Source organism: Arachis hypogaea, chromosome 18 (genome assembly GCF_003086295.3).
Source record: "Arachis hypogaea cultivar Tifrunner chromosome 18, arahy.Tifrunner.gnm2.J5K5, whole genome shotgun sequence".
Lineage (NCBI taxonomy): Eukaryota > Viridiplantae > Streptophyta > Magnoliopsida > Fabales > Fabaceae > Arachis > Arachis hypogaea.
This window is the reverse complement of record NC_092053.1, coordinates 11507517-11531803: the sequence shown is the minus strand read 5'-3', so window position 1 is coordinate 11531803 and position 24287 is coordinate 11507517. Positions and strand designations below refer to the sequence as shown.

Genomic DNA, 24287 nt, shown 5'->3' with positions numbered 1-24287 from the left:
TTTAATCAAATTTAATGTGTTTATTTATATTTATTTATTATTTTATTATAAAACGATTTTTTCGGTTCAATCACGGTCAAATTGGTTGAACTTATGAACCAGTAAATCAGTAACTAAAACGGTTCGATGATCGGTTCGGTTTTTAAAACTTTACTTTACACTGTAAACAAGATATGACAAAAAAATTTAAATCGATAAATTCTCATAAAAATATTTATTTTAGTAAATATTATATTATTTTATTTATTAACATAAAAAATTCCGACTAAAAGTGAAAAGTCTAAACAAGTAGTGAGTTCGACCGAAAAAGTTGCTGGTCACAAAAAGAGAGAGTATAATGACTATATATATATATATATATATATATATATATATATATGACACTAGGGTCTATCAGTCTTTAATTAGTTGGGTTTTCCTCCCCTGATCCCCTCTTAAAAAAAATGAGCTCAGTTGAAAAATCGGCCAAATTCGGATTCAATTTAGTTTATCGGTTTTTGTTGGTTTTTCTAATTAATTCGTCACCAATTTTAAAACAAATGGCTTAGCTTTAAATAAGAACCAAACTGAATTGGCCAATAATTTACGATTCAGTTCAATTTTCATAACTATCCTAATAACTAATAACTATGTATAGTGTTTTATATATGGGGTCATCATCTCCTTTTAGAAAAAATATTTATGTATTTATTGTAAGTAAAGGGCTAAACGTGTACAAATGTTTATTAAAAATATAATTATTTATATATTTTTTTTATTAATTTAAAATTTTAAAATAAATAATACTATAAAGTGATATAAAAATTTTTATAACTTAAAAGTATAAAGTTCATTATTCCTTATTATTCCAAAAAATTAAAAATAAGATCACCCATATATGTGTAAATCAGCTGTTGCAATTCTTTATTCTGCATCTATATAGTATATATCACCATTGTCAACTTATTTACAAAATTAAATAGTAAAAATTTTAAGTAAAATAAAGATTTAAAGAAAGCTAAATTTTAGTTTTGATTTCCATATTTCCTTTTCTCTATTAAATTTTTTTAAAAATTTTAATTTGTTTCATTTATATTATTAGTTCATTCTGTTAAATATCATTATTATAATAGTTTAAATTTTTTTTTAGATAACTAAAACTAGAAAAAGAAAAAGGAAAAGTATAGAGTACCAACATATTATCTGCTAACTTATTGTCAATAATAATTAATTATTATATTTTAAACACATATATAAAAAGACATATCCAGAAAATATATCTATAAAGACACTTCTATTAAATACAGACATAAAAAAGATATTTTTATTAGACACATCCATAAAAATACTCCATTAAATATAATTATAAATAAGAGTTGGCAAATTGACAGAAATATTGTTGGTAAGAAACGATGTTAATAACGTAGCGGGATTAAATGCATAATGTATGGCTGCTTCTAATTAATTAATGACATCATTTTTGGTCTCTTCTTTTACATGATAAGCGGAATATAATGTGATTGCTTCTGCATGCTGCCTTCAAAGTTCAAACTAAACCATAGACTACTCAAAGTTTATAGACATAGAGCTGAATTTCTTAGATAATGATAAACTTTAATTTCCCTATCAAGTTAATGGTCCATCATATAAATTTGGGTTATAACCTGCTTATCTCACACATTATGCAAGTAAAATAATCGTCCTGAAAATAATTTTAGATAACGGCGTTATTTAAAAAAAAAAGTGAGATAATGTTTTTTATTTTGACACGTATTTTTGAACGTATCTCTTTATATATGTATTTAAAATATAATAATTAATTATTATTGACAATAAATTGATAAATAATATGTTGGTACTCTATATTTTTTTTATGCATTTTAAGCTTTATTATATTTGAACTTGCATCATCATATGTGATGAATTTGATGGAATCCCGCAAATACGGTGTTGCTACATGCGTATACGGTCAAAAAAACTTTGGGTATGATGTCTCTATCGATCTTTGAATAGCCGAAATCGTGTTCAACTCATATGCAATCGCTTCACATACCTAAACCTCTTGTTAAGCTGATTTCCAATCATACTACAACTGTGCACAAGGACAGAATAAAAATATAAAACAAGTACTGTGGTTAGTTGGAGTACATTGGATAGACGAACATGTATGTACAGCAGTAATAATTATTTTATAATCAAGAGAATATTATTAGCTTAATTACATTTTTCTTTATTATATTTTTATCTTATATTTGAATTAATATTAGCTGATTTTTTTACTTTTTTCCCTAAAAATATTAGTCCATAGTATTTTTTTTATAATTAATGATGTTTCTTCTATTATGATTTTCTTTTTCCAATTTGTTATTAATTTATTTTTCAATGATATGCGTGATATATTCTTTGAAAAATTTTAAGTGACTTGTTAATCATTAAAAAATAAAACAATAAAAAGGGTCAAAACCGGTGATGATAGTCCTGGATCTAGATCTACCGACTTTCAGGAAGATAGAAAAGGGACAATAGATTATTATTATTATTATTATTATTATTATTATTATTATTATTATTATTATTATTATTATTATTGAATTAGTAAAACGAAATTCACTTAAGACATTATATACGTTCATCTAGATGGTTCTCTTCATTTTCATATGTTAATAATAATAAAGTAAGGAGCTATATCAGCTAACTGTAGGTAGTCTTGGATTTTGAGGTACTACTATTTGCAGTATTATTCGAGACGATCAAATATTAGGATCTCACAATCTAATTAGTAATAGACTAATAGTAATATATGGAAACAAAAAAAAAAAAAAGACTAATAGTAATATATGGAAACCAAAAAAAAAAAAGACTAATAGTAATATATACTTATATAGTATACAACCATACATACATAGTAAGGCTAACAAGTTTTCATTAAAAAAAAAAAGGTTAACAAGTTTAAATTGGCCTCTGAGAGGAAATTCATGACGTATTTCAAAGGTCCATGCTGTGCTTTTTAAAATAAAAACAAAATTATATATAAAATTGTGGAAATTATCAGAAAAATTTAAATATGATAATGGACTCTTTTTTTTTCCTTTAACCCTATCAGTTTTGGGAGCTCATTAATACAAGGATGATCTTGTCCACTATAAATGGGCTTTCAGGTCCAAAGATATTTGGGCTGTCTAATCCAAAAGACCTGAAACCGCGAAAAGAAACAAAAATAAGAAACCAGAAGAACAAAGGGAAGGTGAGAAGAGTCCAAAAAAAGGGGTTGGAAATGGTGGATGGGAAGTAGCAGTGGAGTGTATAGCTAGGACACGATTTTAATAGGAAGCTACAAACAATAACATGAAACGAACCCATCCATAGTCAATGGTGGGAACGGGAACGATCGCACTCCAACATTTCTCGATCACCTTCAACAACTTATTCCACCAAATATCACATTCATTTCACTGGTACCTTCTCTCTCTCTCTCTCTCTCTCTCTCTCTCTCTCTCTCTCTCTCTCTCTCTCTCTCAATATCTGTGTCTGGAAGCGATTGCATAGTTTACATGCCGCGTGACGATTCGTATTAAACTACTAAATTAGATCGCGTTAACCTTCACTAGATTCCTAGCTGATTGGTACTCCCTTCGATTTTCATCAATTAGTGTGTTTCGTTGTTGAATTGATTTCATTTCATTAGCGTTAGGACTTTTTCATTGGCGTAATTAGCTGATGAGGTGTGAGGTTTTGTTAACTGAATGAGGGAGCTCGTTTATACATGATAATTTGGTTTAAATCGATCTGTGGAGAACAATAGCGTAGCTTAATTTTTCAAATTTATATGGCGAATGATATATTATGAATATTTTCCGGCTCTGTTCAGTGAATTTGTTCCTCGGGCATACGGCAACCAGTATTGTCGTGATGAACATCTGAAACTGATTGTTGTTTTTGTAATTAGAATATGGACTTCTTTATTTATTTGCTGTGAGAATTTCTCGGATATTCAGCTGATTGTTCTGGAGTTTTTGTAGTTAAACTTGGTGTAGCACATGTGATGAAACTAAATTCAGTTGAGTGTGGTAGCATAAGGGGTTATGCATAACAGATTATAAGTTGCATGCTGAGTAACTTCTAGGAGTTAGAATTGTCAAGGATGGCATGGTGTTTGTTGTGCTGAAGTGACCTGCAGTCCTGCATAATTATGGTGCTTTTTTTATTTTTGTAATGTAGAGAAAATCTGTTTAGACCTCCCCTATTTCTCTTCCTTATCATAATAAAATTTATATACAAGTCTTACATCATTTTCCCTTCTCCTTGTTGCTTGCAGAATGTGACTATTTTGGATATTTCACAATTGTTCTCTTTGAGCATTGTGGTGAAGGTGTAGAAGATATCTATAACATAAGCTAGTAGATGCTCAGGGCTTAACAATGAAGCGTTATGTTTATATAAATGATGATGAATCAGCTCATGATTTATACTGTGATAATCGTATATCAAACAGAAAGTATACTGTGCTGAACTTTATTCCAAAAAATTTATGGGAACAGTTCAGGTAATCTTTCTGCACATGGTATTTTTTACTCTCTATTTTAACTGCTAGTGCTGTAACGTTGGTGCAAAATCATGAATAATTTACATGGTTCTACTGCATGACCTCCTTTCCCTGTCATCTTCTCTGATATTGAGTAACAAACTTTTGATTCAATGGAGTGAATTTTTCTCCCCCCCCCCCCCCAAGATATGCCATGTGTGTTTTGCTGTGTTTAGACATGCATTTTTAATTTTCATGAGGAATTCAGAGTTCAGACTTCAGACTTCAGATATTAGAGAAGAATGTAGTATCAAATATAAAATATAAGCTTGCACATATTGATTTGGATGATGGCGCACAATTTTTTACTTGACATTCATGTAATTAATCCTAGATTAGGGATTCGGCCTCTCTTTTTCAATTTTATGTTGTGCAATTCACATCAGTTTTCTTCTCTTGTTTTCTTTTTGTGTGTGTGTGTTTTGGGGGGGGGGGGGGGGGGATGGGTTAAATTTATAATGAAATTTGAATATCTAATATGATTTGTTCCTGTCAATTATTTAAACATTGCCTTGGCTCTTTCCTTATCCCATCTAATTTTGCCCCTTTTTCAGCCGGTTCATGAATCAGTACTTTTTGCTGATAGCTTGCCTACAGCTATGGTCTCTCATCACTCCAGTAAATCCTGCCAGTACATGGGGTCCACTTATCTTCATTTTTGCAGTCTCTGCAACAAAAGAGGCATGGGATGATTACCATAGATACCTGTCAGACAAGAAGGCAAATGAGAAAGAAGTCTGGGTTGTCAGAAATGGCATCAAGAAACTTGTATGAAATATGGTTGATTTTCTTAAAGATATACTTATTCACTGCTTGTTATGACTTATTGACTTATTCTGCATTCGTTACTGTAGGAAGTGGAAGTTACATAAGCTTCTTCATTTGTTAAATTATATAACATGTTTCTTTATATGTGTAAATCTAATGTTCTTTCTTGCTTTTTTTCCCCTTCTTTTCTGGGATGCTTGTATGGATGGTGCTGTAGATCCAAGCCCAGGATATTCATGTAGGTAATATAGTATGGCTACGTGAAAATGATGAAGTGCCTTGTGACCTTGTTTTGATTGGCTCCTCTGATCCACAAGGACTTTGCTATATAGAGGTAAGCTTGACATGAAACATGCTAAAATTGATACACGCTCTCTTTGTGGCATTGCAGACAACATAGTTCCAGCATTCTTCTTTATCTTTCTTATTTGTGGAAAGACCATATTTCATTATATGCATTTCAAAGAGCTTATGATATAGCATGTTGTTCAGACTGCTGCAATGGATGGTGAAACTGATCTGAAGACAAGAGTCATACCTTCTGCCTGCATGGGAATTGATGTTGAACTATTGCACAAAATTAAGGTAAATTTTTATTACTGTAACTAGCTAGCAGTTTTATTGACAAAACTGTTTATACTGAACAATGAATTAATTACTTTCTTCTTTTGTGTGTGTATGTGCGTCTAGGGTGTAATCGAGTGTCCCACTCCAAATAAAGACATCAGAAGGTTTGATGCCAACATGCGGTTGTTCCCCCCATTTATTGATAATGATATATGCCCTTTAACCATTAAAAACACAGTTCTCCAGTCATGTTACTTACGGAACACTGAGTGGGCATGTGGAGTAGCTGTGTACACAGGCAAGTACATGGATAACATTATACTCATGAAATCAGATAGTTCTTCTGAAAAAGTTCAATAATATGCATTGACCGCACAATATTTCTTCAGGCAACGAAACCAAATTGGGCATGAGTAGAGGTATACCAGAACCAAAGCTCACTGCTATGGATGCCATGATAGACAAGTTGACTGGTGCTATATTTGTATTCCAAATTGTTGTTGTAATGGTTCTTGGCATAGCGGGTAATGTGTGGAAGGACACAGAAGCAAAGAAAGTATGCTATCATTTCTGAACTCAAGTTTCTTATGCACCCAAAATTTTATTGAATTTCAGCAATCTATGTTATCTGTGTATATTAGTAACGTCCTCCATCTATTTTCTTTCTGTTGAGGGAGCTTGGCAACTTGCACCCATCATAATTTGTTTTGTTTCTAAACATGCTATAGATTTATTCCACATTTTAGGATTCCAGGTTATCCAATTTTCTTTTTGTGGTGGATGCTAAGTTTGTATTTTCCTTGTCATGTTGCCATTCTATTCTTCAATAAGTGTTTTCCAACTTTTCTTTCTGTTTAAGCTTTTTCCATGTTTTAATGCCTCATCTGTAATTGTTGTCTTTAAGCTTCCGTGTTTTGACTTGTTACCCTAAAGGTGCATGTTGGTTGATGCTAATTTTTCTCTGTTTGTTTATAGCAATGGTATGTTCTTTACCCTGATAAAGGCCCTTGGTATGAACTATTGATCATCCCTCTGCGGTTCGAGCTTCTTTGTTCCATCATGATACCCATTTCAATTAAGGTGAGCTGGTTGAAGATAGGTGTTGGACTTGCATTATGGTGCATTTATAAGTTCAATACACCATTTTTCTTGTCAATTCAAAAAATAAAAAAACTAATTCAGTATAGAAAGCTATAGTCCATTGCAGTAGAGCATGAATGATCTCATGAACATAATGGAGGAATATAGACAATTATTTCCTTTTCATTGCTACTTTCAGCGGTTGCACCAATTATCTTTTATCAGTGGATGATTTCAAGCCTGTTTTAAATATGTTGAAAGAAACAGTTTAAAAGCTGATGCAGCTAACTACTGCATATCTTGCAGGTATCTCTAGATCTGGTGAAGGGCCTGTATGCAAAGTTTATTGATTGGGACCATCGAATGGTTGACCTTGAGACTAGTACTCCATCCAATGCAACAAAGTAAGTGGGAGAAATATTTTGAGTACCAACTACTTTCTAGTAACTACCAGGGACACATTCATTCATTTTGAATTATGCTTGTCATGTGTGGCAGTACAGCGATAAGTGAGGACTTGGGACAAGTTGAGTACATTTTGACTGACAAGACAGGCACCTTGACTGAGAATAAGATGATATTTAGAAGATGCTGTATTAGCGGCATTTTTTATGGAAATGAAAATGGCGATGCATTGAAAGGTCTGGTTGTTTGATGGAACTCTCTTATTATCTTACTGATGTGAAATAGTTGTATTTAAATATCTCAACTGGAAAGTATATCATTTCACATGATCAAGAATGAAAATTTCACATATATTGAAAGATTCCTCAGGTGCATATTGTTAATGCGTAGGCAAAAGTTTAAAACTTTTAAAGATTGTCTAAATTAGTAGACAGAAGCTTAATTATTCAATTTTATATAGGAGCATGTGGAATTCACTTTTGTTCCTTCTTTTCACCCTCACTGCATATGCATTGACTTACAGACTGTTTAGCTGAACCACTGAATCTTTTACAAAGATATATGTTCTTCTGGATTTGTTTTTAGCTGAAGTTTCATGTCTTAAGTTAATTACATCATTTGATCTGCAGATGTAGAGCTTCTCCATGCTGTTTCCAGTGGTTCACCTGATGTTGTACAGTTTCTTACAATTATGGCAATATGTAATACCGTCATACCTACACAAAGGTGATTCTACCTAATCCTTGCTAGTACATGGATGTGCCAAGTGTTAAGAACTTAAGACTGGCATATTCTTGTTAGGAATTTAGGATATTTTTCATAAGCTTGAGCATATTTATTTATTTGTGTTTGTTTTTGCTGGGGGCGATTCTCCATAGCAAAACTGGAGATATATTGTATAAGGCACAATCTCAGGATGAGGATGCTCTTGTTCAAGCTGCTGCTCACTTGCATATGGTGTTCTTCAACAAGAGTGGAAACATTCTCGGTACATGTTCCTTGCTATTCTTGTGGAAGCATGACTGATCTGTTGGTTAATTGAACTCATAAATATTTTATTTTTATATATTTCAGAAGTCAAATTTAACTCCTCAGTACTTCAATATGAAGTGCTGGAAACCTTAGAATTCACCTCAGACAGGAAAAGAATGTCACTAGTCTTGAGAGATTGTCAAAATGGAAAGATCCTTCTTTTGTCGAAAGGAGCAGATGAGGCTATTCTTCCTTATGCTCGTACTGGTATGTTATTTATATATTTCAGGACAACCAAATATTATGTAATTAGGGATTTTGTTTGGATCCATGTTCTTGTTAATTGGTCACCCAGAGTTTGAATAGTTTGATGCATCTATTTGTTTGACACCATTTCTTACTGCAGGGCAGCAAACTCGGAACTTCGTTGAAGCTGTGGAACAATATGCTCACTTGGGACTACGCACACTATGTTTGGCTTGGCGGGAATTAAGAGAAGATGAATATCGAGAATGGTCTTTAATGTTTAGAGAGGCCAATAGCACTTTGGTTGACAGAGAGGTAAATGGCATTCTTGTCAATGATATTTTATACAGTAACTCTTACGAATTGAATTTCTCAGTATACTATCTATCACAGTGGAGAGTAGCTGAGGTCTGCCAAAGAATAGAACATAATTTGGAAGTTCTTGGTGTTACAGCCATAGAGGATCGTTTACAGGTTAGTATTTGGTGTAATTGTACACTTAAGAGATCTAAATTTTATGTAGCATTCTTAAATCTCTATAATTTTATCCCATTTCTATATATATATATAGGTTGGTTTTTTTGTGGGTGGGGGGGAGGAGGAACTGAAGAGAACTTTCTTATGACTTCATATGTTTATGATTATTTTTTCTTTTTACTTGACATTTTTTAGGATGGGGTTCCTGAAACAATAGAAACTCTAAGAAAAGCTGGAATAAATTTTTGGATGCTAACAGGAGACAAGCAGAATACTGCCATACAAATTGCCCTGTCATGCAATTTTATTTCCCCAGGTAGTTCAGATTGTGACCATGGAGAAATTTGTAGTTTTCTTATATTTGTTGGTCCTGATATGATCCTTTGTTTCTATCCCATTCTCTATTTTATTTGGGGATTAAAAAACATATCTGTGTGTTCATCCTACATTGCTGTGCTGTATGTTTCATTTTCCCAAAAGGAGAGCACAAGGTGGATGCGCTCAAACCACTACTGTGCTCATAGGTTCTATCATGACAGAATTCTCTTAAAAGATCAGTTATTAAGTAGAGATACATAAATGGTATTTATACCTCAAGTATGAGCCATTTGTGGTTTAAGAGTAAATATTATATTGCATAGTTGCACCTACCTTGTGCTTAAATTCAATACCTAATTGGTAAAAGCATTGATCTGAACCCTCCATGTAAACTATCTAATGCTTTTACAGTTTGTAAGATACAAAAGTTTAAAATCAGGAAATATCTAGAATAAATTAGTTGAGTTTGAAATGATCTCAATTTCTGCTCTTGGGGCTTAAAAAACTGAAGCTTCTTGTTCTCTGGGGTAGCTTACCAACACAGGTAAACTACGCTTTACATAACTGTTTCAAGCTGAATTTCCCATCTGTTTTGCATAAGTCTGCTATTTTAAGAGCTAGCATAGCTTTCTGTACCCTTTGATTTAATATTTTTTCTTTAATTAATGTTGCGCAATCTTTGATGAATTTTCAATTTTTGATGAGAATATTTAAAAGAAGCTTTATTCTTTCAATCCCCTCCTCTCAAATTTGGTAGAGCCGAAGGGCCAGCTTCTATCAATTGATGGAAAAACGGAGGATGAGGTTCGTAGAAGTTTAGAGCGAGTGCTTCTTACAATGCGGATAACTACCTCGGAACCTAAGGTATTGCTGATACGTGCCCGAAACTACTTAGGATCCAGAGATTGGGGAAACATTGCATACTTTATGTTACTTATCTTGGTTATTTTGGATTTTCTAATTTGTGGTTTCCTTTAGCAAGATATATCATTTTTTTTGCTGTTGTGATTGTCACCTTTCTTCATTTTCTCTCAAATTCTTCTGTTATGAAAGAAAAAAAAAAATTATCATATTCTGCTTGTTTACACTAGGAAATTCTTTTCAGCAAGCATGCATTAACTTATTAAAATGCTTTGAAGGTCATCTATTCCTTGTTCCTCTTTCATAAATAGGATGTGGCTTTTGTTATTGATGGCTGGGCTCTTGATTTTGCACTTAATCACTACCGCAAAGCTTTCACTGAGCTGGCAATATTGTCAAGGACTGCCATATGTTGTCGCGTGACACCATCCCAAAAGGCTCAGGTTTTGTTTTTGACAACTTGATCCTTGTATACCTACTGTTGTTTTAAGATTTATGATTTAAATTATGGTCGGCCTGTGCTGCCATAGTCGTTAAAGTTTTAGTTTGTTGGTCAGACTAATGAGGGGGAGATAAGACAGATATAACTTATATTTTCTTCCTGGGGAACTTACTGCTCTTATCATTGTCTCTGATGCAGTATAGCAGACAATTTGGTTTACTCTGTTTTATCATTGTTTGCTGCAGCTTGTACAAATCTTAAAATCATGCGATTATAGAACGTTGGCAATTGGTGATGGTGGGAATGATGTAAGGATGATACAACAAGCTGATATTGGCGTGGGCATCAGTGGCAGAGAAGGATTGCAGGCAGCAAGAGCAGCTGATTACAGTATTGGAAGTGAGTCTTTTAATACATTTTGCCTTGTGCAATGATGATGTGTAGTTGTGTAGATTAGTTATCTAACACTCTTCACCTAGTATATTCCGTTTTTCTCATCTGAAATTCTATCAACAATTTCTTCATATGGTTCAACTTTTGCTTCTTTTTGATATTTGTAATCTTTATCAATCATTTGTCCATGCTATCTAGCAACCATAATTTGTCCTAGCATTTTTCTGAAGGCTTTTATTTTCAGTGGTTGGAAATTAGAGGCAGATTGGTGGTTCTCAGTCTCCCTTTTATTTTTCTTTTATTTATTTATTTGTTTGTCATATGAACTCTAGGTTTCATCTAACGCATTGATATTATTTTTTGGTGGGGGTTAACTTGCAGAGTTCCGATTCTTGAAAAGATTAATTCTAGTCCATGGCCGCTACTCTTACAACCGGACAGCATTTCTTTCTCAGTATTCATTCTACAAATCCCTACTGATATGCTTTATCCAAATATTGTGAGTTTCTACTAATAATGGCCTTCATTTTTGCTTTTCCATGCATGTAACCTGCAAATTATTTTGAAAGCAGATGCTTCTGCAAAACTCTTTCCTTTCACTACAGTCCTCTGTAGTGATTCTTAGTATGAAATTTGCATTGCAATAGGTGCATTCCTATTTCTCTTTATCCTAATTTTTTTTGGCACTAATGATTGCATTTTCAGCTTTTCATTTATTTCAGGGGTCTCTGGAACCAGCCTCTTCAATTCTGTCAGCTTGATGGCTTATAATGTTTTCTACACAAGTGTTCCTGTTCTAGTCAGTGTGCTTGACAAAGATCTTAGCGAGGAAACTGTGATTCAGCATCCTCAAATTTTATTTTATTGCCAAGCTGGGAGGTTTGACATTGCCTTTAACCTTACTGTGTCAAATGCTATCTTGTCATCTTATGTTTCAGTTCGGTGCAACTGAAAAATTATTATTATTGTTATTATTATTTGGTAGTCACTGTTTATTACAGTGCTGTGAAAATTGGTAATCATTAAATCAACTATAATTATTTGAACAGGCTTCTAAATCCCAGTACATTTGCTGGATGGTTTGGGCGATCTCTCTTCCATGTGAGTCTTGTTTATCAGCACATTTTGGTATTTATACTGAAAGTGAAAACAGGTCAACACAATTATTTATAAATTAGGGAGATGATGAGTTCATAGAAAGCTTATCAATCATGATTTATGATGAATGCATCATTCCTAGAAATCTTAAATTCCTTTTGCTCTAACAAAATCCACTGTTTTATACCATGATATGTCAATTGATTTGTCACTGGTTTTGATTGTGATTTGCAGGCAGTAGTTGTATTTCTTATAAGCATACATGCTTATGCTTATGATAAAAGTGAAATGGAGGAGGTTTCAATGGTTGCACTCTCCGGTTGTATTTGGTTGCAGGCTTTTGTAGTGGCAATGGAGACCAAGTAAGCTATAACAGCTGTTGCTATTTATCCCTTTGCTTATCATTCTAGGGAGCACACACTTCTATCCGCAAAATTTCTCTCGTTTCATTTCTGGCTTCTTGTTTTGATTCCTGCAGTTCATTTACAATATTGCAACATCTTGCTATATGGGGTAATTTAGCTGGGTTTTATGCTATCAACTGGATCTTCAGTGCTCTTCCTGCATCAGGGATGTATACAATTATGTTTCGGTTGTGTCGACAGCCGTCATATTGGATATCAATTTTTGTAAGTATCTTTATATCTTTACAACAGTTTTTGCACGCTATGAAAAGTTCTTCACACTTAAAGGATTCCCTGCTTCTTTTGTCCTCTTAGTCAATGCAATGCGATTTCACATTCTATGAAATCTTATCCCCAAGTTTCACTCAATCCCAAACTCCCACATCCATTGGTTTTCTTTTTCCTTCCTGATAATATTCAAGTATCTGTTTTCTTGCTGTATGGAAATATATTAACTAGTTAACATAAATCACTTGACGGCAACTGTAATTCCATACAGCTCATGACTGCAGCCGGGATGAGTCCAATCCTCGCTATCAAGTATTTCCGATATACATATAGACCGAGCAAAATCAACACACTTCAGCAGGCTGAACGCCTCGGGGGACCAATTTTGTCTCTTGGTACCATTGAGCCTCAACCCCGACCACTTATAGAGAAAGATGTTTCTACCCTGTCAATAACACAACCCAAGAACAGAAATCCTGTGTATGAACCTCTGTTGTCAGATTCTCCAAATGCCACCAGAAGATCATCAGGAACGCCATTTGATTTTTTTCAGTCACAGTCAAGATCATCGCTGCCTAACTACTCTAGGAACTGCAAGGATAACTGAAAGCATCATGCAGTTGGAAGAGCTCTAGCTGCCGCTGCTTGGTTTGTATATCCCTTTTGATCTTTACTAACGAAGCCTAGTGTTAGTTCTTAGTTGACTGTATCACAAGAAATAATTATTGTTCGTGATAAATGTATATCTATTCAATTTTTATTTCTCTCACCTGTAATTTAATTTACTCATGATTATGTTTTATTGCATTTTCATATTTGGTGACTTAACTAGTTCTTGAGAATATAATTTTTTTTAACAAGATTCCTATATAGTGCCACTAGATAATTGTTCATACGAATCGGTATTTTCATTTCTTGATTTTATTTTCTATTTTTCTGTTTTATTTTATCAAGAACTATTTCCTTAAAGATGTAATTGGCTCAACTTTTTCCTTTACCATGCAAGTTACTTTGATGTAAGACCTTTTCAACTCTGATTATAATGTGTCAGTCTTCTTCCATGGAGCAGTGTTAACATACGTAGGAATCTGCAGATGGAATAACCCAGCGCACAGCTGAACTAAGCTTCAAACTGCATGTAAAGGTAGCATGATTGAGATATAAATGCATGAAGGTGCACGCCATGCATGGCGAGCATTGAGAATCTTTCAGCGGCAAATTTGCGTTGTGCATGCAGAAAGATAAAGTAAATCGGCCTATCACCAAAAAACGTACCATTCACATGTGTCGGTAGTTCTCTGTACCCAACCAATGTTGAACAATATCACAAGCATGAAAGTATGGGCTCCTCGTCACTCAGTGTATGCTCTGTTTATTTCCTTCTAACAAGGAAAAGACAAAGAGTGAAAGTGAAAGAGAAAGGGGTTAATAGACACGACTCCAAAACTTGGTGATTGTTATAGTGGATGCCATTCTGTTGTCTACATCATTTTGTGAGGTTATTATGGCAGCTACCATCAATAGGTAACCCAGATGGTCACAAACCGGCAACCAAGAGTTGCCAATAACTACCAGTAGCACTTCTCCAAAACCGTGAAAAATTGAAACTGGCAACAAATGACTACGACTCGAATTGATTTCAACATTAAATTAAATTAGGATTTAGTTAACTTTGTCGGTTATATTTTAAAAATATAATAATAATTAAAAAATTTATTTACACACTAAAATTAATCATTATATATTTTTATATAAATATATATAATTTAATTTATTTTTAATATATATTTTATACTAATAACTAATTTTAATGATTATTTTTATGTACATCTAACATTTTTTAATATTTTTAATGTATTCCACAATTAAAAATATAAAAGCGTTTATTTTTCAACAATTTTTATAAAAAAAGTTATGCTATTCTTATTCTTAAGACATAAATTAGTAAAACTCATTAAATTATATTAACTATAAAAAACAAAATTATATTAAACATTCCAGCGATTAGATTTCCCACGGTATTTGATAGAGACTAGAACTATGGCTCTTCATGTTACCGGGAAATTATTAACTTATAAACATGATTACTAAATATATACTACGTTTGCTAGCTAGCTAGTACATTTTAGTTTTAATTCGATTCAAATCAGAAGATGGCTGCGCAAGATCGATGGGTGAAGAAAAATGATATATATATTTCGCTTGTCCATTTACCTTGCTCAAAAAATAAAAAGTAAAATGACAGGCGTGCCAGGTCAGATAGCTTTTCTGGCTTCCATTGTTTTCCAAGATTCTCTACTAAGCTAGCATGGCAGCGACGTTTAAATTGCAATTTACTCCGTCATCTTATTTATCTCTCTCATAATTTCCAAATCACTCGGCCATTTTTGGTACCCACCTCATCATCATCCTTGTCAACGCTTTTCTATGTCTAATAGAGATGAAATATTCAAGGTGCTATAAAAGACTACCAAGATAATTTATTTACCCAAAGAGGAAAACAAAACAAAATCTAATGTTTATCTTAGCCACGACATGGCTTGCATGCTTGCCATGTGTACGAATCTTCTTTCTTTACCTGCAAGAGCTAACAGAAAACAAAATATCATACTGATCTGATTCCTCATCCCATAGAATTAGCTTTTCTCCAATTTAGGGTTAGTTCACCGCGTTAATAGTTGGTACCGCTACTAAATCAGATAAGGCCAATTGAATACGTCACACGTCCGAATAAAATTATTTCAAAAAATAAAAATGAAGAGAACGAACCAAAATAACATGAATAATCAAAGCACACTCCTTTATACATAACAAGGCAAAAACAAGATGAAATTAAATTATAAATTCAAATGCACAAATTACAGAATAGTTGCAAACTTGGCAACAAATTCAGAAAGCAATGAAACAAAACAATACTTAGAAAACAATAATTAACAATAGACGCCATAGTATTTACACTTGCTAATCATCCTGACCATTTTCTTAAGTCCATCATCATCATCTTCAACTTCTACATCAGAAGATCATTCACCCATCCGAGATCAGGAGCTGGGCAATTATTCGCACCATTAATATCATTAGAAATATTAGCATCGGAATTAGATTTATGAGCAACCACCTTGTTTTCGTTGCTAATAAAAAACCTAGAAAATTTCCCATCATCATCACAGCTTCTTGTTGGGGTCATCATCATTGGAGAAGACGGAGAAAAAATAAACTCTTGCTGATCCTCACAATTCAGAGGAACATCAACCCACGGCATGTTAGTTGCTACTTTTGCAGCAGAAACACCTGAAACGTCGCTATAATTCAAAGCGTCGCTGAAACTCAAACCCTCCAAAGAACTCATCAATTCATTAACCACGTCCTTGTAACTCAAGTTACTGGCACCACCACCACCACCACCGCCAGCACGACACGCACCGTAGCGGGACAGCCTACTAATCGGAGAAACCGGCGGCGACGTGGCGGATGACGATGGTGAGAGCGGCGGCGAAAAACGGGACATGCCTAAAAGCGTCGAAGTTGGAGAATTAACAGCAGCAGCACCACCACCACCGGCACAGTGGTGGCAGAACAAACAGCAGCTATTGTTACTAGAAGAACCTGACGAAGGGTTCAGGAAAAGCTTGTTCTTCTTGCATGGAGAGATGTCATTCGAAGTACTCATTGTAACTGGAAGGATCCTCAGTTGTTTCGGAGTGTGCGCGAAAAAGCACACTTTCCTCTTGCAGTTCTTTCCATCTTTGCATGCTTCGGTTCTGTACCTTGCAGGGTGGAGCCAGCATTCAAAGACGCCGTGTGCAAACTCGCAGCTGTCACCACGGCTGCACGCGCCGCGGCGGTATTCTGGACAGACCGTTCCAGAGTAGTGATACCGACGCGGGTCGCGACGGCGGGCCTTTTCGCCTGGGTGGGCAAAAGGGCAGTCAGTCCAGTCATGGCTGCGGCTGCGAGTGCAACGGCGGACCTTGAACTCATACATCCGGAAGTGGTCGGATGAGTATGGGTCGTCGCCGTCAGAGCCAGAATCGTCAGCAGGGTTGTTGCAAGGGAGGAATTTCTGAAAAAGCGTGTCGTCGGAGAACATTTCACCGGCGTCGACGGCGGCGGCTCGACGGGTGAGGAGCTTCCTTGGTGGAACGTCAATATCTCTGAGGGACTTCTTAGGAGAAAGGAGTTGTTGAGAAGGGTAAAACTTGTGATGGTGCTGCTGATCGGAACAGATACTCATTTTGGCGTTTGGCCACAGTTTTGTTGTGTATCCTATATGATAGTATGTGTTTGGAAAAGAAAGGGGTAAGAGGGAGGAAGCGAGCGTGCAAATACGATAATGGGGTTTGTATGTGTTTGATAAAGAGGAAAATAAGGGGCAAGTTATATAGGGAAGTTGAGGGAAGAGAGAGATAAGAGAGAGAAATAGTGAGAAGGATGGTGGTGTGGGGATAGGTGCGTGGCTTCATAACATTTGAGATGAGCATGCAAAAGAGGGGTATGTGGCAGTTTCATAGTTCATTGAAGACAGTGGTTTTGGCTATGTGTAATTGTTCTAAGACCTCTATGAATACGAATATGTATAATGGGGAAATGTATCAAATATCTCTTCTCTCTTCTTAATCTATCTATTTAATTTATTAAAAGATGGATGATGTTGGCATCACAGGTAGCATGAGAATTCTAGATCACATGAAATGAGGGCTCCATCTTCTCAAATAAGAGACTTTTTTCAATTTGACTACCATTTCGATATGTTAGTTTCATTGCATCTCTTTTGTTATTTTTTTTCTAGCTTTATCATATCCCCTTTTATTTATTTTTTTATTTATTTAATTATTTTCTCTTTTTCTTCTCATTGACTGAAAATAAAAAAGTGTTACCAGAAAAGAAATTTTGACTGATTGTCCTTCAAGATTAAAATAACTTACCAAACCTATTTATTAAGATTATCAAAATATAAAATACGGACATTTAAATAGTAGTAAAAACAGCTAGTGTGAAAACTTGTCTATTTTCTTTTTATGTTTTTTTATCTACTGATATGATCGAAACAAATAGGAATATATAATTGGTGTCTATTATTTATTTATTTGATTATTTTGGACCAAGTTTATACTTTTTTTTTTTAATAATGTCTGTGTTTAGTGAATTTGTCTAGCTTTTAAGAACGCTACAATAATATGTTATTGATTGAAAGCATGGTGTGAGTCTAAAGCAAGCTAAGGGCAAAAGTATCTAAGGAAAATGAAATATATACTGTGCTGGTTGTTTATAAAATAATGGTTCAACTACTGAAGAAAGTGAAGTGGTTGAACCTCAAATAAAATGTGATAATATGTGGCGGATGAGGAGCCATGAATAGTGCTGGTGAAGGCCGTTGAGTAACTTAAATTGCAGTAATTGTAAATTATTGTAATTACATAATAGCATAATAGCAATTCAATATATAATTATCATAACTTTTTCATTAGTTAACTAATTTAAGTTAATCGAGTGATAAATTCATTCATTCTAAGTAATTATAGGGATTTTAATCTCATTTTATACATACAATAATTTATTGGTTAGTAACAAATTTTTAAATAAAATGTAAATTCGTAACAGATTAATACTTAAACGGTTGAGTTAGGAGATATTGAAAAACCAAAAAAAAAAAAAAACTTTTTCATTAGTTATTATTAAATGCATATATATTTAAGATTATATTATTTTTTATCTATTAACATTAAAGTCGTTTTTTAATTCCTATGTTTAGCACTGTATTTTAGTTTGAAGCATAGTTATCAATTCGATTCAACTCTGTCGGTCGAACCAAAAATTCAATTATTAATTTGGTTTGAATTATTATTTGAATCGGTGAAGTAATGAATTCGCTCGAATTTAATTAATTTTGATAAAAAAAATTAGTTAAAATCAATTAAAATCAAATAAATCAATCCGGTTAAGTCCGGTAAAATCCAATTAAACTAGACAACATTGTTATTTTTTATATATGATATTTATTTATTTTTTGTTAAACATCTGAAAAGTATAATAAATATAAATTAATTAATAAATTATTATAATTAAAAAATAATAATTAATTTAACATAAAATAAAATTAAAAAAATATTTTTATTATAAAAAATATAAAATAAAATAAAATTTTATATATAATTATTAATTATAACTGAATTAATTAATTTAATCTATAATTTTTAATTAAATTAATAATTTAATAATCTAATAATAATTTGATTATCAATTTGATTCTAATAACTATATTTTAGAGCTCTTATTGCTGTGGAAGCCCACTGATTTCATTGAATGAAAATAATGAAATAACGCCCAGGCCCATTGAAACAAGCAAATAACCGGGGCAGCAGTGCCTATAGAACATCAGCACTGGCCCACAAAATTATACATTCCATTGTCTCTAGTTATAAAACTTTGGTTAGTAGGCGATTGATATATGTCTATAAATAGGATGTTGCTAACAAATATTTTAGACATATTTTTTAATAATATTATAAATAAAAATATAATTCTTTTAAGTTTTACATATATCAAATATATTGATAATACAATTCAAAGAGTCAAAACTTTCTGTTTTATTTTTCTTAACTAATTTCTTTGGAATGACACTCTTTAGCTAACTCCTTATAAATATTAGTTAAATTTGAATACACATATACATACAAAATATTTAACTTTTTACATAGTTATACATTCGTATTTTCACATAACTTTTTAGCTAACTCTTTGTTAAATGTTTTTATCTTAACAAAACTTTCCCACATATCAAAATTGACTAATATTTTGTATTTTAATTTATCCTGAGAAAGAAAAGCTAATAAAGAGTATTTTAAGTGTTGTTTAAAGAGTTAAAATATTAAATTTTACCTTTTTTCAATCCATCATTAGTACATGCAACGTATTAAGAAGTTTAAAATTTATATTTTTATTGATTTAAATATTTTTTTATCTCTATAAAATATACTTAAAAAATTTGATAGAATATAATACTAAAAGAAAGATAATCATATAATTAATAATCCCAAACAGGTAGTAGAAATTTAAAACTGAATTAGAGAAGATATGGGACCAAACTTTTAGGACCATGCAGTGCTTTAAAAGCTTTTATCACAGCTACTCTCTTTCCCTAGAAAGAATAATGAATCAGCATGATGGATCGAAGGGGAAGCCATAACTGACACATACACTTCCATCAATATCAAGTCATGGGACAAGTTGAAGTTAGGAATTTACATGCAAAGGAATAAGAGAAAGTGATCATCATTCATCAGACAAGCTTTTGAGTATCCCACCTCCCATATACTAAAATAGAGAACGCACTTTCACACAACCCCGGCCTTTCGGGCTCATATATGATTCAATTACATATAATTAATACCACTACTAAATTTTAGTAAAATCCAATTAAATTTTGCAGTTTGATTCAATTATTGGCTATTTTTATTGCTCCTCACCGAGTTAGTCCATGGTCAATATGTTTGTCTAATTTTCAATAGTTCAAAATTTATAAGTATAAGCTAAATGGTACAACTAACAGAGATTTTAAAATAATTTTTTTTAGTGAAAAATATAATTAAATAAAAATAAATTTTCTTTACTAAATTTAAAAAAAAAACATATATATTGCACATGATGATTTTTTTTTGTAGATTTTTTCGTTACAAAAAAATATAATATTTACTTTTTACCAAAATTTTACTTTTTACTGTAGTATTATTCTTTAAAATAATGTATGTTTGGTGTTTTTTTTTATATTTTTGAGTTGGTATAAGATCTGTAACTTTTTTAATAAACACTAATAATTAAGTGTGTAGAGTTTATTAGTACTAAATTCACCTAAATATTTTGCCAATAAAAATAAAAAGGAGAGTCTAAATTAATTAGAATTAAAAGAATAACAATTTTTTTTATTATAAACACATTTTTAAGGAATTGAATTATTTGAACTTTTGATAATAAAATAAAATTTATTTTTAATATACTATCAGTATAAAATAATATTACACATATATCTAATCATGTAATATTATATCTAACAACTTTTTAGTCACATGAATAATTATTCAAAAAAAAAAAATGATTGAATTACTATTAAAAACTATTTTACTGCACCAAAATTAATCTCACTAAATTATAGCAATAACATTTAAGCATACATGATGTTCATCTAATTAATTAATGAAAAACGCGTTAGCTGTAATTAATATGCTCAACTTTGTAGAAGATTGCACCAGCTTATATATCCATCCATAATTAAGCACATGGTTGGAAGTTCATAAATTATAACTATGCAGGATGATTTCTCATCGTCAATTGATAGTGCAAATGTTCATTATTTTGAGAAATTGTCTCTTTTCTCTAAATACTTCTATTATTTGAATATTTTGCTTTGTCCTCATCAATTTTCTTGTTACAATAATACGTATATCTAATTTTCCCCAATTATTATACTTGTAATATATAATAGATATTTGACATCTCATATGGATGAACACCACATTTTCTCCAAAGAGGGAGGTGCTACTATCTAGCTTTTGAACACCATAACTTACTAGGGAATGGCAACTCTTATCTTGATTCAATTCATCCGCCACTTCTAATTTCTACAATCATATACTGCATCATGCATGCATGTTTCCCAACTAGGGTGCATCTTTTTTATCCTCAAATTAAATTGGCTACCTTTGATACCGCCACCATGTCCATCAACTAGAGACATCACAATAAATGCGACACCGTACCATTCTCAAGTCCTATATTACCAATTCTTGTTTACTATTTTCATTTTGGAATAATTGTCGTTTTAACATTTTTATAAATTAAAAAAAAATCAAAGCAATAATTATTTTAAAACGGAAAGAGTGTCATTTAGTGTAAACAACAAAAATTTATGAAATTAATAATACTAATTAGGTAAATAAAAATATTATATAAATACAAAAATTAGTCATTATATATTTGTATATAAATATATTGTTGTTTAACTCATTTTTAATATATTTTATATTTTAATATGTATTTTATACAAATAACTAATATAATAACTAATCTTTTTTAGGATATATACGTAGTATAATTAATATGTAAATGTATGAACTATGCTATACATTTCTGATTTTTTAAATGCTACCATTTTTAAGTTTAATTAGATACATCACAAATAAAAAATGTCCCTTATAACAGACAATGATAGCTTTGGTTGATGTTTAATTATATCTCAATGAAACATGGATATAGTGACACATATTTGCTGTTTGGTTTAGTGAGACATTAATTTTTAAAAGATACAGGAGGATATAAATAGACAAGAAGATACTAAATTCATCAGATGGAAGTGTCACTTCAATAAATTAAAGAAGAGAAAGGGGAAAAAAAAATCCTTATTTCGTTGCTGATTGATGTGCCAGAATATAATTACACGCTGAATTGTTAAATTGCTTACTGGGATTCCGTATCTTTCATGAACGTAACATGAAATGCTTGCATCACTTTCACACTTGATTATTGTAATTGAATAATATCAAAATAATTGGATTCCAGTTTCTATTACTATCAGAGCGATTATACACTTTGAAAGATAGAGATAATATCTGTCTGTCTTATACCTTTAATTTGCCCTTCCAATTCGCCGTTGATTGAATGCTGCAAAATAAAACAAGACCTCGTTATATATATATATAATTAGCAGTGACATAATTATAATTAAAACGATTAAGCTAAGACAGATTTTTGATGAATAATGAACTAATTACATGGAGCAATTGAAGTCATTAGAAATGGGGAAAGTGATAGGCATGTGACATCTATCTGGGAGAAATTGAATGCGTTCCAAATCAAATTTGATGCGAATGCCCTTTGCCAAGTCCTCAATACACTGACAAATTAGTTCGGTGTATTGCTTATCTTCCTTGTTGAGTGTGGCCACAGTTTCACAGCAATGCTTGGTTGGTTCTGATTCATAACCTGCAAGGTACCTAACGCATGTCACAAAATCCCAGTACACTATATCACATGGTTCCCTTGAAATTATTACAATCATTTCTGATCTGCATATCATCAACATAACAATAACACTAACAAAAGAACCTACAACCCCTATGTTTTGCATCATATATACACTGTTGAATAATACTATATGATGATAATAATAATAATGATGATGCTTTTGAAGATCAAACTATAATAAATATATACAGATCCAGTATATATATCTTAATCAAGTACGTAATAATGTTGTAGTAGCTATTATTTTCAGGTGTAAACCTAAGAAAAATGCATGTGCAAGTATCGTGGTCCATGAATTGTGGAAACTTGTTAAGAATTTTTGTTCTGTTTTCCCACGGAAAAGAACTCCTGCTATAGCTCATAATCTATTATTTATCTTTTATTTAAAAAATTCTTTAAAATATATTAATTTGTAGGGTTGTGCATATGAGAAGTGTTTACTTTTTTTTTTTTAATTAAGAGAATTATTGATTGTAATTAGTAATAGTGTAAAATTATTTTTCATTAAAAAACTTTTTTTGGTAACATTTAAAGAAAAAGCCAACAAACGCTTAAAATTATTATTATAGTATTATTAAGTTACAATAAATTAACAATTTAATTATGATGTTTTTTCTTTTAAAAAAATTACTACTTCTATACTAAAAATCAGTTATCATATATTTGTATATAAATACATACATATAGTGTTAAATTTATTTCAATATGTATTTTATATTATAATATATATTCTATATAAATAATTAATTTAATGATTGATTTTTTGTGTATACTAGTATGATTAATTTTTTTTTTTATTTTTTTTTTTTTTTTTTACCAAAGATATGAGACTCGAACAACCTCTTAATTTTTTTTTACATACATGTATTATCTAAAAATAATAATTACTTTTACTATTCAATGTATAAATAATCATATAAGAATCCAGATGTGATTTGTAAGTACGTTAAAGTTAAAGAATAAAAGCTATTTTCGGTTTGTTACACATATTTGAGGGGAAAACGACATCGTTTGAAGGCGCGTGTCTCATGGAGCGTGACAAAATAGCCGTTAGAAGTTGAACTAACTTGAACGGTTATGTTCATGTTCTTCTCGTTTTCTCCTTTTCCATTACAAACGTTTCACTTTCTCCTCTCCCTCTCGCTCTCTCTCTCTCTCTCTGCAAATTCTCGTTTTTTTATTATTTTCATTTTATTTTACTAATTATATTATTGAAGCTTCCAACAATTTACTTCACTTGCCAAAAAATTTGAACCTGCGAACACCCGAATCCGAAATGGCGGTGGAAACTGGCGGCGACACCATCATAGTAGCCACCTCTCGTATGTTCCTTCTTCTTCTTGTTGCTTTCTTTGATGAAATGAAGAGTAGAAATGCAATGCAATTTGTAATATAATCATGAATGAACTCTCATTCAGAACTGGATTTAGACATGATGATTTAGAAACAG

At 32.0% G+C, this 24287-nt stretch overlaps 3 protein-coding genes across 4 annotated transcripts; 1 reads left to right on the top strand and 2 right to left on the bottom strand.

Moving 5' to 3' along the window:
* The first annotated feature begins 3160 nt into the window (after positions 1-3160).
* Positions 3161-13713, top strand: LOC112769269 (phospholipid-transporting ATPase 2). 2 transcript variants are annotated; one of them, XM_025813734.3, is made up of 25 exons: positions 3161-3434; positions 4295-4522; positions 5116-5329; positions 5547-5663; positions 5822-5914; positions 6020-6194; positions 6286-6452; positions 6872-6976; positions 7283-7380; positions 7475-7617; positions 8011-8107; positions 8260-8369; positions 8456-8620; positions 8760-8914; positions 8993-9073; positions 9272-9392; positions 10152-10258; positions 10567-10698; positions 10943-11096; positions 11472-11589; positions 11796-11969; positions 12140-12191; positions 12423-12550; positions 12667-12817; positions 13092-13713. In XM_025813734.3, the coding sequence occupies exons 2-25, from the start codon at positions 4398-4400 to the stop codon at positions 13425-13427; spliced, it is 3318 nt and encodes a 1105-aa protein (XP_025669519.1). In that variant the 5' UTR covers positions 3161-3434; positions 4295-4397; the 3' UTR covers positions 13428-13713. The 2 variants fall into 2 exon arrangements, with proteins under 2 accessions (XP_025669519.1, XP_025669520.1); XM_025813735.3 differs by having other exon boundaries at positions 3426-3602.
* Positions 13714-15594: 1881 nt separating this feature from the next.
* Positions 15595-17420, bottom strand: LOC112771426 (zinc finger CCCH domain-containing protein 2-like). Its single transcript, XM_025816176.3, has one exon. It carries the CDS (start codon positions 17052-17054, stop codon positions 15831-15833), a length of 1224 nt encoding a protein of 407 aa, XP_025671961.1. The 5' UTR covers positions 17055-17420; the 3' UTR covers positions 15595-15830.
* A 5160-nt stretch (positions 17421-22580) lies between these two features.
* Positions 22581-24142, bottom strand: LOC112769572 (non-specific lipid-transfer protein 13-like). Its single transcript, XM_025814077.1, has 2 exons — positions 24093-24142; positions 22581-22878 (listed from the first exon to the last, which is right to left on the bottom strand). The coding sequence occupies exons 1-2, from the start codon at positions 24140-24142 to the stop codon at positions 22581-22583; spliced, it is 348 nt and encodes a 115-aa protein (XP_025669862.1).
* Between the last annotated feature and the right edge of the window lie 145 nt (positions 24143-24287).